Below are 12,960 nucleotides of genomic sequence, written 5' to 3'. Positions count from 1 at the left end.
ACACACAGCAGCCTCCTAATTGAGGCCAATTTATGGAATGTGTGTAGTACAGAATATTCCCATGGCACTGGGGGTTGACCTCAGACCCCCACGCCACCTTATACCTTATTAACACCTTGAAATTGGCAAAATATTGGAACCAAAAAAAAGCTACGCCCACTAAAAAAATGCCTCGGGCCAAACGTAAACAAAGCGTGCCCAAAAATAGCTCTCAAACTCAGGCGATTAGCATCTGGGCAGTCAGTCAGTCGAACGTGATGAGCCTCCTCCATTGGCATAATCCTCCATAACCCCCCCGATTATAATGCCCAACTTGCGTGACACTTTTGCCAAGCATTCGCATTCTCCCACCGAGAAACCCGGCTAATTGTTCACACCCGCCAAAACCAACTTGGCATGGAATATATAGAGCCATAGAGACATAGCCACACCCAGCTGAAACTAATCTGTAAACAATTAAGGCGGAGGTTGCCAGTGCATATCTCAAATTAATTTGCAACATGTGAGCCATTCAGCTAATTAAGTTTGCCCACTGATGAATTTCAAAATAATGAGCAGAAAGGGTGAAGAGAATTAAATTATCTTGTTTACTTTAATTATGTATTTATCACTAGAATAAAATACTTGAAATATTTTTGTAATTTTTCATGAGTTTGTATTTTAAAAAATTGAATTCTTGAAATATCATTGTAATTCGCTCTATGAATAACACTAAAAATTTATTTGGTTTTCAAAATATTTTCTTAAAATCAAAAATCTCTTGATAAATATTTTTTTCAAACAATTGTTAAACAATTTGCTTGTGAATAATAATTTGCAAATATTACAATCTTGAAATATTTCCTTTCTTTTTTTCGAAGCAAGAAAAAACCCCTGAATTTTTGGTTTTTCTCTGACTGAAAATGTAAATCTGAAAGTGTTTCCAATTCATTTTATTACTCAGCATTTATTTTTTAGTGTACCAAATTCGTTGCAGACGTTGGAACAGCAATAAATTCAATAATTAAATCGGCTGCAGGTCGACCATTAAATGTTCAATGGAAAAGTACGCCACAAAACAACAGACAGAAGACCCTGCTGATAAGGCAGAAACTAATGGTAGAAATGGGGGTTCGTTCGTACTCGGAGATTGGGGAATGGAAATGGGAATTTAGACCCGTGCCTAGGAAAGCATATCTCACATTTGACTCACTTTCACACAAACAAACGAAAGGCAACAAACAAAAGCAAACAAACACGAGGCCGGCGAACGTGGAAACTTGGAAACTCGGCAAATACTAATGCCGAACAAATACAGTACAAACACGGCCTGCAACCACATGGGAAATGTAGGTGAGGGCACAGTAAACATTGCCTGCAACCGATATTTTTGGGTTGCCCAAGAGCAGCTTATCTCTTTTTTTGTGTGGGTAAGCATTTATTTACAGCACTCATTCAAATAATGGTGGTTAGCCACAAAGTATTTAAAAATAGAAGAATTAAAGTACTATAGAATTCACGCACAACTAGGTAAAGAGTAGAAAAATCCGTCCTATTATTAGAAATATAAGTATATAAATAATTTCTGAACCAGTTTTACAATTTACTTCTGACCAAATTGTTTGAAATATAAAACATTTTAAGAATAATATTTGGAAAAAAAACAGTTTGAGTAATATGAAGTTTGGTAATTCGGAAGTTATTGGCAATTAAAATCCATTTTTGGGCTTAAAATCTCAACCTTGGCTGTGAGTTCATCGCAGCGTGCAAGTCGAAGTGATTATAAAAGGGCCGCACTTTTTCCATATCTTTTGAGCTCGGTATTTTAGTACCGCTGATGTGACACCCCACACAAACACACACACCCATACACCCACAGCTGTTAAGACTCGTAACTGATTAACTAATTGAAAAATTTGTTTTGCATTTGTTTTTGCCCATTTTCCGCTTCTGTCTTCTCTTTTACTAATGAAAATGGAAATGGGAAGAAAAATTAGTCGGTAGCGCATAAATTTACGTACATACATGCGGTTGCGACGCCGCCCTAACGGTAAAAAACATTTGTAATTGCAATTTGCTGCGGAGAGTCAAGTGTCAGCTGTTTGCTCCCCCATCCACATTCCTCTCCCACTCCAAAATATATATCTATCTCTTTCCACCCCCCTCTCATTCTTGAGCACGCAATATGGCGTCATGCCTTTGGCATCTCGCTCGCACACACACTGAGAAGAAAACCATGTGTGGTCGAAATAAATGCGACAATTAAAATAAGTGAGCTACAAAGTGAGGCTTTGGCTTTAGCGACCATTGCAAATTGTTGTAAATTACAGTGTGGATAAAGAGAATTAGAGGGAAAACGAATTCTAGGTCAGTGGTGGAAATGAGCTCATGTGCCATACAGTGGTCACTAGTTAAGGGGAACCATGAATTAAATTCTTGGACCAACCTATATTTAATTTTAAGCTTTTTTAGCAGATATTTCTCTTATAGACCAATTACCATGACGATTTCTGCCCACCATTAGCATAAATACAATTTACTATTTAAATTTTATTCCATCAGCTTTTATTTGCAGTCTGCATATAAAAACAATCGGTTTAAGTGTAAAAGTGTAGTTTATTATTATTAACAAAATTTATATTATTTGCCAGGTTGTGCTGTGCGACCATCTTCATAAAATTCATTCATTATATCCTGAACCAGTGTTGTCCATATGGTTTTGAGGGACTTAAATGTGTATACCAGTGAACACCAGAGATGCCAATTCTTGAGTAATTGATTTTTAAACTAAGGAAATTCAGTTACTTTCAATTTAAATAAGTTACAATCTTAGTTACCATTCTTTGAGAACCATGTGTGTGTTACGATTTCATTTCATTGTGTGTAAATCAAGTGCCACCTGTCCTTTAAGTGTGGAAAACTAAAATCCTGAAGGCTTATTTATTACAATGGCTATAACTATGGGCTATAGATGAAACATCTTACCGAGTCGTATCGGAATTGCATCGAATTATATTATTATGTATTGTATTGTAATGTACTGTATTGTATTGTATTGTACTGCATTGTGATGGAAGAACCGCCGTGTTAAATATGACTTATAAATTGTTTCACTTTTTTCTTAAAACTAGCCGAAAAACGTTCATTTTGTAGGTTAACCGAAAAAAACCGAGAATTTGGAGCTCAGTTCTGGAGATGTTGCTTGTTCGGGCTCCAGGAATAAACTGAATAATATTAACCCAGTCACAGTCAGGTAGGAATTCGATTGACAGTTAAAAGCCACAGCCTACTTGATTAATTTATTTGTAACAAGTTAGCTTTGAGTTCCTAATATCGGTTTTAGGTCGTCTACTATGACTTATTGGTTTTAGTGTATAATTTTTTTTTTAATTTCAATTTGAAAATGTTTTTTGTTGTCTTCTCCCCATGATAAAGTTCCAACCTTTCTTATACCATAATTCACCACCTGTTTAGTTAATCATTCATAATAAGATAACGTCGGAATTTTCATATTTATGATAAGTAAACATAAACAATCTGTCGTAACTGGCGCCCTGATATGATTATGATATCCGTAATACCGACTTCCGATGTGCAGAAATTCACACGCAAAAAATATAATTGATCGATTTGTGAGTAGACGCGACGAGGCGCTAAATTTACGAACCCCTAAAAATAGAAAAAATTCGGCAACCCAATTTCCCAGAAATGATTAGGGAAATCATAAAGAGATTCCGCTTCATACAAAGTGATATCATGGTAATATTGGTTTTCCAGTAAACTTGAGGAACCCCTTTTTATATATAGATGGTATACAATAATATCTGCTTAAGATAAGGATAAGAACTGCACTAGAGGAGTGACGCATAGTAAGCCCCTTAAGTACATTAGCCACCACTTGACTTTTGGCCAAATCGGAATGCCCACGCTTCTGTTTTTTTCAGCTTATAATCCAAACAATATAGAAAACTTTTGGTCTGGGGTCCAGAAAACAGAAAACCCAAGTGTGTTAGCTAAACGTATAAATTTAAACGCAGACAGCTGTTGGTATTTGCCATTTGAATTTTGACTGAGTCATAATAATTGCGGTTCGCAGAATTCCCTGTTGGTTTGATTGATTAACTCTGGTCTAAAGTATTTTTTTCTTTTTTTATTATTATTTTTTTCGAGGAGATGCTCTCACATATGCAAATTGGGTTAATAACTTTTGATGCCATGTTTGCATTTGGCCTTAGATGACTGTTATTTTCACAGCTCTTGATGGGGGTTTTTCCCTCTATTGATTTTTCTTATTTGCAGGGAGAAATGCAGTTTTGGGGGAGAGAGAGAGGGGCGCCAAAATACGCGTTTTTTATAGCGGCTTATTTGTTGTTTTGCGGCTCACACAGATAACGTAAGACGGCGTAGTGTGTGTAAAAGAGAGAAGGAGAGAGAGTGGGAAAAAGGATCAAAGCGGAGTGGGGAATGGCGAAGGCTAGAGAGAGAGAGAGTCCGATTCCTACCCCAATTACGCCCGGCGGCTCCAAAACAGCCCACGCATACACATGCAAAGGATGAAAACACAGCTGCAGCGGCGCTGATTTATTGATTTTTCCCTGGTAATCTCAAGCTCTTTTCCATCAATTATATAAAATGTTTCTTATAATTTTATGGGGGCTGAATTAAATGATATAGCGGTTAAAATTAGCCACAAAGGCTTCTAAAAATAGACTTTTTTCACGCCTGCCCTTGACTTTTTTCTGCTTTATCAACCGTTTCTTTTCTACCTGCCTTTTGCACAACACACCTATACAACTGCAGAGGCGGCTAAAAAGGAGGCGAAATAAAGGCGAAAACCCACACGAAAACAACAACAACAACGCGCAATTTACAAATACAAGTTCGTGTGTGTATACTTGGCTTGTACTTACGTTTTTTTTAGTTGGCCAAGTTAAAACAAGCTCGGTTCGCAGGAAATCGCAGGGGGAAAATCTTGTTTTTCATATTTTTTGATTAATTAGCTTTATAGCACGACACTTTCATTGACATTTCTTTGGATTTCGAGTCCAAAACTGGACGACAGGCTTTTCGGCTTGTTTTTGCTGGCCTGGCAAAAAGGAAACTGGTTTTCCGCACACAACTTCGATTTTCTTCGTTTTTTCGCGTGCCTGTTTCTCTCCTTTTCTGAATTACTCGCTGTCACTTGTCCGCCGCTAATTTCGCCAATTGGCTTTTGGTTTAAAACGCGTTCGAAGGGAGCCTTTTTGCTGGCCAATTGTTTGGATTTCCTTCGGTTTTCTTTTTTAAAAATAAAAACGTCGCGACGAAAAACGCGAGCGTTTTCAATGGTCGAGTTTTTTGACTAGAGATGGCCAGGCATTGATAGAAACAGCGATAGATGGACTAGGGTGACCGTTTAACAGAAACAATATCGATTAACAACATCGATATCTAAACAGCGAAGATTTCAACCACGGTACATAACTTGGATAATCAATTAGTTGGCAACATTGAGGGTATTCTATAAAATAACGATTTAATGGAACTTGAACATTCTAAATAAATAACAATAAAAAAAACTACCAAAGCTTAGAAGCATTGAGATATTTGTTTATATTATGTTTGATTATTTATAAATACAACATTTTTTTAGGATAAAATAAAGGAAAGCCCATTAAACTTTGGGCCTAATCATCATTTCAACAGAGGTAATAGAGGTCGTGTAGTCGCCATTCTGCCAAGAATTCCAAATAAGTCCATTTCTTTCATTTCGATTGTATTTTCCATTGAGTGAGCTGTAAGTTCAAGTTGAAAATTAAACTATATAAATTAAAATTTCAATTCAAATTCGCTTACCTATAACCACAATCATTGGTCCACCAACCACCTTGATCATTCGTAGAGCACATATTGTAATCGCCAGGCCTATCAAAAGTGGAGAACTTTTGGTTCATGCTGGTTGTAAAGAAATCTCCGGAAGTACCATTAAATACACCCAGTGATTTCAGCACATACGATTCCGTCTCATTGCCAATTTGGAAATTATCAAAAGTGGCGCTACTTGAAGATCCACCAGATCTTCCGATTTTAATGTAAAGTTCATGGGGTGCCGAATTGGTCAGCAAATAGAGTTTTTCCAGCCCGATAAAGAACTCTCTTGTGACTTTTCCAAACCCATCCTTGTAATCCTCCCATGATCGATCAAAATTCTCGGAACCATCGGAACGCTTTTGAATGGTCATCCAACCTTCTTCGGAGCAGGGAACTTCAAAAGCTGGTAAACCCTGCAATTTTGCCTTATAAATATCACTTGGACCTTCAACGGGACATCCATTTGTTCCATTAAGGATCAACAATGGATCAGTTTCTTCAGCCAGACGTCTTTCCAACTTCTGAATAGTTTGGTTCATGGAATTCACTAAGATTTCTTTGCTCTGGAGCTCTTCAATTGTTGCATTTAATTGTATCCACAAGTATTCAGTAATTTCTGTTTCGTTCTTCAGTTTTTCATCAGTTACATTTAACTGAATCCTCAAATCCTCAGCAGTTTCAGTGTATTTTACAGCATGTGTGATAAAAGCGTTGAGCATCCTGGTACAGTCTTCATCGCAATTGAATCTTAAAATAGATTCTTCGGAGCTTGCACTGGTAAAAAGAAGGACCTCAAAAGCCAAGAACGACAAGAAAATCTCCAGGAATATCGACTTCATTGTGCTGACTAAGACTTGGAAGTAAACTAAATTCAGCTTTGGCATATGTGCGGCTTATATACGCAAAGCCCTCTCTAGATAAGAGCCAAAAATATCTCAAAAATATCTGCAAAACTGACGAATTTTTGAAAAAAAAAACCTGCGAGATAATCTTTTTTTTTCTGAAATAAAATTTGACAAAAATAATTAAGGCAAAAGTGGTTTTTTTAAAGAATGATTAAGCATTACTCATTTAGATTAAGTTGACTTCTTTCGCTGATAACATGTGGGAGAGACCAAATCAGTTCAACAGAGCAACTGAAAACTCGATGTTAATAAATTTAATTACTACTATGTATTATGTTTTTTATTCCCCTTCAATTCTTTTATATTTATACATTTAAATAACTTACAAAAAAAACAAACAAAATTCAATCAAATGTGGGCCTAATCATCATTTCAACAGATGTTAGGGATATCGTGTAATTGCCGTTTTGCCAGGAAGTCCAATATATTCCATTTAGTGGTATTTCGGGTACGATACCATTTCTATAGTATTTTCCATTGAGCATGCTGTAATAATCAGAAATAAAAGGACAATCTTTTAAAAGTGAAATTTGAATATTTTTTACCTGTCAGCACACTTCTTGTACCACCAACCTCCAAACTCTTCATCAGCACAATTTAAGATGTTTTGGTCATTGTCTCTATCAAATGTGGTGAACTTTTGCTTCAGATGATAGCTCAGGGAATCCCCAGCTGTTCCCTCATATTTTCCCAGTGATTTAAGGACAAACGATTCCGTCTCGTTGCCGATTTCGAAATGATCGTAGTGAGCGTAGCTGGTAGATTCATTAAACATCCCGAGTATAATGTAAAGTTCGTGAGGTCGTGCCTTGGTTATCAAGTGTATTTTTTCCAGGCCCAAAAAGAACTCTCTCGTGACTTTTCCAAACCCATCCTTGTAATCCTCCCATGAACGATCAAAGTTCTCGGAACCATCGTAACGTTTTTGAATGGTCATCCAACCGTTCTCGAAGCAGGGAACTTCGAAGTCTTGTAATCCATTTAGTTTTGCTTTATAAATGCCACCTGAACCGAAATCGGGACATCCGTTTGTTCCATTAATTATCCTCAGTTGATCAGTTTCTTTAAGTAGCCGACTTTCCAAGTTCTGAATTGTTTCGTTCATTGATTTCACTAAGGCTTTTTGGCTCTTGAGCTCATCGTTGGTTATATTTAATTGAATCCGCAAGTCTTTCGAATTTATTGATTCATTCATTAGCTGAATTTGCAAGTTTTCAGTAGTCTCTGAGTAATTCACAAATCGACCGATTAAATTATTGAGAAACTCGGTACAACTTTTATCACAATTGAACTTTAGAAATGGTGGTGGTGGGCATGCACTGGTAAGAAGTACTATTTCAAAAATCAAAAACGGGCAAAAAATCATAAAGACTTTCCATTTCATTGTGTTATATGTGTTAGGCACCGGCTGAATTAAAATCAAGACTGAACAAAAATTGAGCATACTTGCGATCTATACAGACAAATCTCACTCGAGATAAGAACACCGGGTGGGTTTTTTTTGGGAGATAAAGTCTTTTATTATTAATTTTTTTAGTACCTAAATTTTTCTTAATAATTCTTTATTATCAAATTTATTAAATGGACACTGCAACAGATGAAACAGATTCTTCGGAGCCTGCACTAGTAGGGAGAAGGACCTCAATAGCCAAGAACGAAAGAAAATCTCCAAGAAATTTGACTTCATTGTTTTAACGAAGAATTAGAAGTAAACTAAATTATGCCCATGCATATGTGCGGTTTATATACGTAAAGCTCTCTCCAGATAAGAACCAAGAAGGGTTTATTTGGTGATTTGTGATTATATCAGAAATAATATTTTAAAAAAATAATTTAGTCAAAAGTGGTTTTTTTAAGAATGATTACTCATTACTCATTTAGATTAAGTTGCCTTCTTTCCCTGATAATATTTGGGAGATACCTAATTAGTTCAACAAATCAAATAAAAACCCCATTTTTTTAAATATACCATAGGTAGGTAAATTCTTTTATAATATAATATTACAAAACATTACAATTATAAAAAAAAAACAAAAAAAAATACTATACATTTTTTTATTCCCCTTCAATTGCTATATATTTATACATTTAAATGACTTACAAATAAAAAAAAACAAAATTCAATCTAGCCTGGGCCTAATCATCATTTCAGCAGAAGTTAAGAACTTTATATAGGTCCAGGAAGTAAAAGAAGTCCAGTATATTCCATTTCGATGTGTTGTTTGTACGATGCCACTTCTATAGTATTTTCCATTGAGCGTGCTGCAACAATCAAAATTTTTAAAACCTTTCTGAAAAGTTTAATTTCTTTTCTATTTTACCTTTCAGCACAGTTGTTGTACCACCAGCCTCCAAATTCACCACCAGCACAATTATATGTGGCTTTATCATTGTCTCTATCAAATGTTGTGAACTTTTGGTTCAGATGGTGGACCAGGGAATCCCCAGCTGTTCCACTGTATTTTCCAAGTGATTTCAGCACATACGATTCTGTCTCGTTGCCAATTTCGAAATAATCGTAAAGGGCGTGGCTGGTGGATCCATTAACCATCGTGAGTTCAATGAAAAGTTCGTGAGGTTGTGACTTGGTCATCAAGTGTATTTTCTCCAGCCCCAAAAAAAACTCTCTTGTCACTTTTCCGAACCCATTCCTGTAATCCTCCCATGAACGATCAAAGTTCTCAGAACCATCGTAACGTTTTTGAATGGTCATCCAACCAGATTTGGGGCAGGGAACTTCGAAGTCCTCTAATCCTTTTAGTTTTGCTTTATAAATGCCACCTAAACCGAAATAGGGACATCCATTTGCTCCATTAATTATCCTCAGTTGATCAGTTTCTTTAGGTAGCCGACTTTCCAAGTTCTGAATTGTTTCGTTCATTGATTTCACTAAGGCTTTTTGGCTCTTGAGCTCATCGTTGGTTATATTTAATTGAATCCGCAAGTCTTTCGAATTTATTGATTCATTCATTAGCTGAATCTGCAAGTTTTCAGCAGTCTCTGAGTAATTTACAAAACGACCGATTAAATTATTGAGAAACTCGGTACAACTTTCATCACAATTGAACTTTAGAAATGGTGGTGGTGGGCATGCACTGGTTAAAAGAAGCACTTCAAAAATCAAAAGCGGCAAAAAAATCACCAACAATTTCGATTTCATTGTGTTAAATATGTAAGGCACTGTCTGAATTAAAATCAAGACTGAACAAGAATTAAGCATACTTGCGATCTAAACAGACAAATCTCAATCGAGATAAGAACCCCGGGTAATTTTTTTGGCAGATAATGTATTTTATTATTCATATTTTTTTAGTACCTAAATCATTCAGTTTTTCCCAATAATTATTTATTTTAAAATGGACACTGCAACTCAAAAGTATTCCATGTCATATTGAATGAGAAATATGGAATTCGTTATTAGGGATCCAAACATGGCGGTAGTTGAACTGCGATCAATGCAGAATAGTTTCAATATTTCAATTTTGAAGGGGTTTCGTATCAGCTGCAATTGAATGCTTTCAAACTGAAGGGAAAAATGTTTAGTAATTTGGTAATCACATGAATTAAAAACAATCTTACGGATTCCTCCAAACGAACATCCAAACGGGAAGCAAACAGTGTTCTCTCCTCCAGAAGACATAACATTACCTTGTGATCATCTTGAAGATTCAGCATAATAAACAGATTGATCATGGCATCCAGATAAAAGAAGAAACACCAACTGAAGGCCAATATGACAGCTGGGATAGACAACTGTAGATTTTCGGGACCATTTTTGAGGACACTATAGGTGAGGTAAGAAGTAGCAATTGAGAATATGTAGTAACCACTGTAGACCATCAGTCCTTGGATTCCAACGACCTCATTCAACTGGGTGACAATGGATTGCAGTTCAGACTGGAGCCTAGCTATATTATCCACCTGATCCGCCAGGGAACAGCACCTGGTCATGAAGGACCCCTTTCTAAAAGGCAGATAGCTCAACTTTCTGCTCTCGTCGATCACCTGTCGCAATTCCGTGTTGAGCAGATGATAATAGGCTCGAACGAAGAGGGCTACCAAATAATGCTGCGATATGGCCAAGTTAATAATGGCCGACATCCAAAAGTTCAAGGTCATTCCTACAGATTGATTCGAGTCCAGACGACCCACTGCATCCCAGGCGATGGCTATTTGCACGAGATCAGTCACCGTGGATATGATGACCTTGATAAGAATGCCCCAGCGAGACATTCCCTTCACCTGCGGTTTTTCCTCAAAAAGTCGCAGCACTTTTCTGGCCAATCGCATCAATTTGGCCCGCTGACGCCATCGATTGAGAACGGTGGAAAGTCCTGAAAAATTCTAATTCTCAATAAGAAAATCCACCTAAAAAAATTGTAAATTTATAGTACAGAGGTGCTCAGAAGTGCGGTTACAAGCCCATTTTGCATTGGGCACACGTCGATTCTTCTGTGTGTCGCTGTCCGCACTTTAGGCAAGTCTTAAGGAAGTTCTGAGCACCCCTGATATATACTAATATAGTTAACAACCTGAAGCTATTCTCAGCGCGACCATAACGACGATAACATAATGATGAAGCTTGTTTGTTTTTCCAAAGAAAACATTGGGATCAGTTCGCTTGGAGAGTTGCGCAACCAGGACAATAAAGATGAGGACGTTAACCACGATGGCATAAATGGTGCTCCTTGGGGTCGTAAGGACTCGACCTGTCCGCCAGTTAATCTCAAAATTACCCAAACCGATCAGGTGTCCATAATAGTAGAATGCCTTCAATAGCCAACCGACCCAGTCGGTCATTTTGACCAACTGAAGTGGAGTTCTTGGCTTTTGTTTTGCCAAAGGGTAATTAATTTGACCCAATGACGCAATGTTCCAACTGCAAACCCAGTTAATCATTGATAAGATTGCAATCCCAAAGTGTCCTTAATAAAGGAAATACATTTGGAAGTATGTGATGAACCTATAAATAAATAGCTTACACATAAATCTAACAATTTGGGTAACACAGTACGCTCGAAGCTTACAAAGTTTTCTTCTCTACGTTTTTTTAAGGTCCTAATTACGGAAAATTAAATAAACAGGATTTTCAAAAGAATTATTCCGACCTTCGAAAAAAAAATTGATTAGACGAATTGCTTTATTTTTTTTAGAAAAGAATAAATAAATAGTTTTATTCGCTTTTGTTTTTAGCATATATAAATAAAACATTTGCTCAATTCACAGTATGAATTGCATACAACTTACAACTAAAATTTGGGTCTAATCATCATTTTAACAGAGGTAAGTGAGATCCAATAATCAAATTGTTGCCAGGAAGTCCAATAAATTCCATTGAGATACAAGTGACCATTTCTTTCACTTTTAATTCGACCGTCTTTATGGAATTTTCCATTAAGCGTGCTGTAATTTAAAGTGTTATAATAATTTCCACTAAATATGTTAAACATTTGTAAATTATTTACCTGACAGAACAAGCTTTGTACCACCAACCGCCAGAACTATATTGAGCGCAATTATCCTTGTGATTGTCATTATCCCTATCAATGGTGGTGAACTTTTGGTTCAGATGGTAGCTCAGGGAGTCTCCAGCTGTTCCACTATATGCTCCCAGTGATTTCAGCACATACGATTCCGTCTCGTTGCCAATTTCGAAATGATCGTAGAGAGCATAGCTGGTGGATCCATTGACCATCCCGAGTTTAATGTATAGCTCGTGAGGTCGTGACTTGGTCATCAAGTGAAGTTTCTCCAGTCCGATGAAGAACTCCCCTAATAAATTTCCGAATCCATCCTTATAGTCCTGCCACGATCGATCAAAGTTCTCGGAACCGTCGAAGCGTTTTTGGATAGTCATCCAACCCTCCACGGAGCAGGGAACTTTGAAGGACTTCAATCCCAGGGGTTTTATTTTGTAAATTCCACTAGGACCTCCAACGGGACATCCTTCAGCTAGATCCTTGGAAAGCACTTTCCTTTGACGTAACCTTAAATCCTTTTTAGCATAAGCACTTGTAATAACCACCGCCAGAACCAAAAAAGGCAGGAAAAACTTTAAGGATCTCGAGATCATTGCTTTAAATATGCGAGACAGCGCAGACGAAGACTGAACTAAACTTATCCGAGTTTTAGCGTATGTACTGCTTTTTATAGGCAGCGGTCAGTTGCGATAAGAATAAGGGTTATTTCCCAAGAATATTTACATGTTCTCCGGAATTTACGGGCA

The 12,960-nt window shown here is 36.9% G+C and overlaps 6 protein-coding genes and 1 long non-coding RNA gene across 8 annotated transcripts in view; all 7 read right to left on the bottom strand.

Annotated features, from left to right (window-relative positions):
- Window positions 1-5,345, bottom strand: part of LOC108055146 (serine-rich adhesin for platelets) — a 30,964-nt gene extending 25,619 nt beyond the window's left edge. The window contains exon 1 of the mRNA XM_044394348.2: window positions 4,890-5,345. The gene's annotated coding sequence lies outside the window, so the exon portion shown is untranslated. The remainder of the gene's footprint in view (window positions 1-4,889) is intronic.
- Window positions 2,570-3,215, bottom strand: LOC138912988 (uncharacterized). 2 transcript variants are annotated; one of them, XR_011418551.1, is made up of 3 exons: window positions 2,965-3,215; window positions 2,817-2,907; window positions 2,570-2,745 (listed from the first exon to the last, which is right to left on the bottom strand). It is a non-coding gene; the product is annotated as an uncharacterized lncRNA (long non-coding RNA). The 2 variants fall into 2 exon arrangements; XR_011418550.1 differs by having other exon boundaries at window positions 2,578-2,766; window positions 2,965-3,213.
- A 307-nt stretch (window positions 5,346-5,652) lies between the features above and the next one.
- LOC108055124 (fibroleukin-like) lies at window positions 5,653-6,668 on the bottom strand. Its single transcript, XM_070214387.1, has 3 exons — window positions 5,942-6,668; window positions 5,815-5,883; window positions 5,653-5,753 (listed from the first exon to the last, which is right to left on the bottom strand). The coding sequence occupies exons 1-3, from the start codon at window positions 6,666-6,668 to the stop codon at window positions 5,653-5,655; spliced, it is 897 nt and encodes a 298-aa protein (XP_070070488.1).
- A 397-nt stretch (window positions 6,669-7,065) lies between these two features.
- LOC108055125 (fibrinogen-like protein 1) lies at window positions 7,066-8,106 on the bottom strand. The gene is made up of 2 exons (XM_017138353.3): window positions 7,280-8,106; window positions 7,066-7,220 (listed from the first exon to the last, which is right to left on the bottom strand). The coding sequence occupies exons 1-2, from the start codon at window positions 8,098-8,100 to the stop codon at window positions 7,079-7,081; spliced, it is 963 nt and encodes a 320-aa protein (XP_016993842.3). The 5' UTR covers window positions 8,101-8,106; the 3' UTR covers window positions 7,066-7,078.
- Window positions 8,107-8,854: 748 nt separating this feature from the next.
- LOC108055126 (fibrinogen-like protein 1) lies at window positions 8,855-9,615 on the bottom strand. The gene is made up of 2 exons (XM_017138354.2): window positions 9,056-9,615; window positions 8,855-8,996 (listed from the first exon to the last, which is right to left on the bottom strand). The coding sequence occupies exons 1-2, from the start codon at window positions 9,613-9,615 to the stop codon at window positions 8,855-8,857; spliced, it is 702 nt and encodes a 233-aa protein (XP_016993843.2).
- A 489-nt stretch (window positions 9,616-10,104) lies between these two features.
- Window positions 10,105-11,534, bottom strand: LOC108055140 (putative gustatory receptor 36a). The gene is made up of 3 exons (XM_017138369.2): window positions 11,267-11,534; window positions 10,314-11,068; window positions 10,105-10,257 (listed from the first exon to the last, which is right to left on the bottom strand). Exons 1-3 carry the CDS (start codon window positions 11,532-11,534, stop codon window positions 10,105-10,107), a joined length of 1,176 nt encoding a protein of 391 aa, XP_016993858.2.
- A 449-nt stretch (window positions 11,535-11,983) lies between these two features.
- LOC108055135 (fibrinogen-like protein 1) lies at window positions 11,984-12,848 on the bottom strand. The gene is made up of 2 exons (XM_017138363.3): window positions 12,200-12,848; window positions 11,984-12,137 (listed from the first exon to the last, which is right to left on the bottom strand). Exons 1-2 carry the CDS (start codon window positions 12,805-12,807, stop codon window positions 11,984-11,986), a joined length of 762 nt encoding a protein of 253 aa, XP_016993852.2. The 5' UTR covers window positions 12,808-12,848.
- Between the last annotated feature and the right edge of the window lie 112 nt (window positions 12,849-12,960).

The sequence above is a fragment of the Drosophila takahashii genome, chromosome 3L, assembly GCF_030179915.1.
Source record: "Drosophila takahashii strain IR98-3 E-12201 chromosome 3L, DtakHiC1v2, whole genome shotgun sequence".
NCBI classification, from domain to species: Eukaryota; Metazoa; Arthropoda; class Insecta; order Diptera; family Drosophilidae; genus Drosophila; species Drosophila takahashii.
Note: the sequence above shows the minus strand (reverse complement) of the source record. Positions and strands in the feature narration are given on the sequence as shown.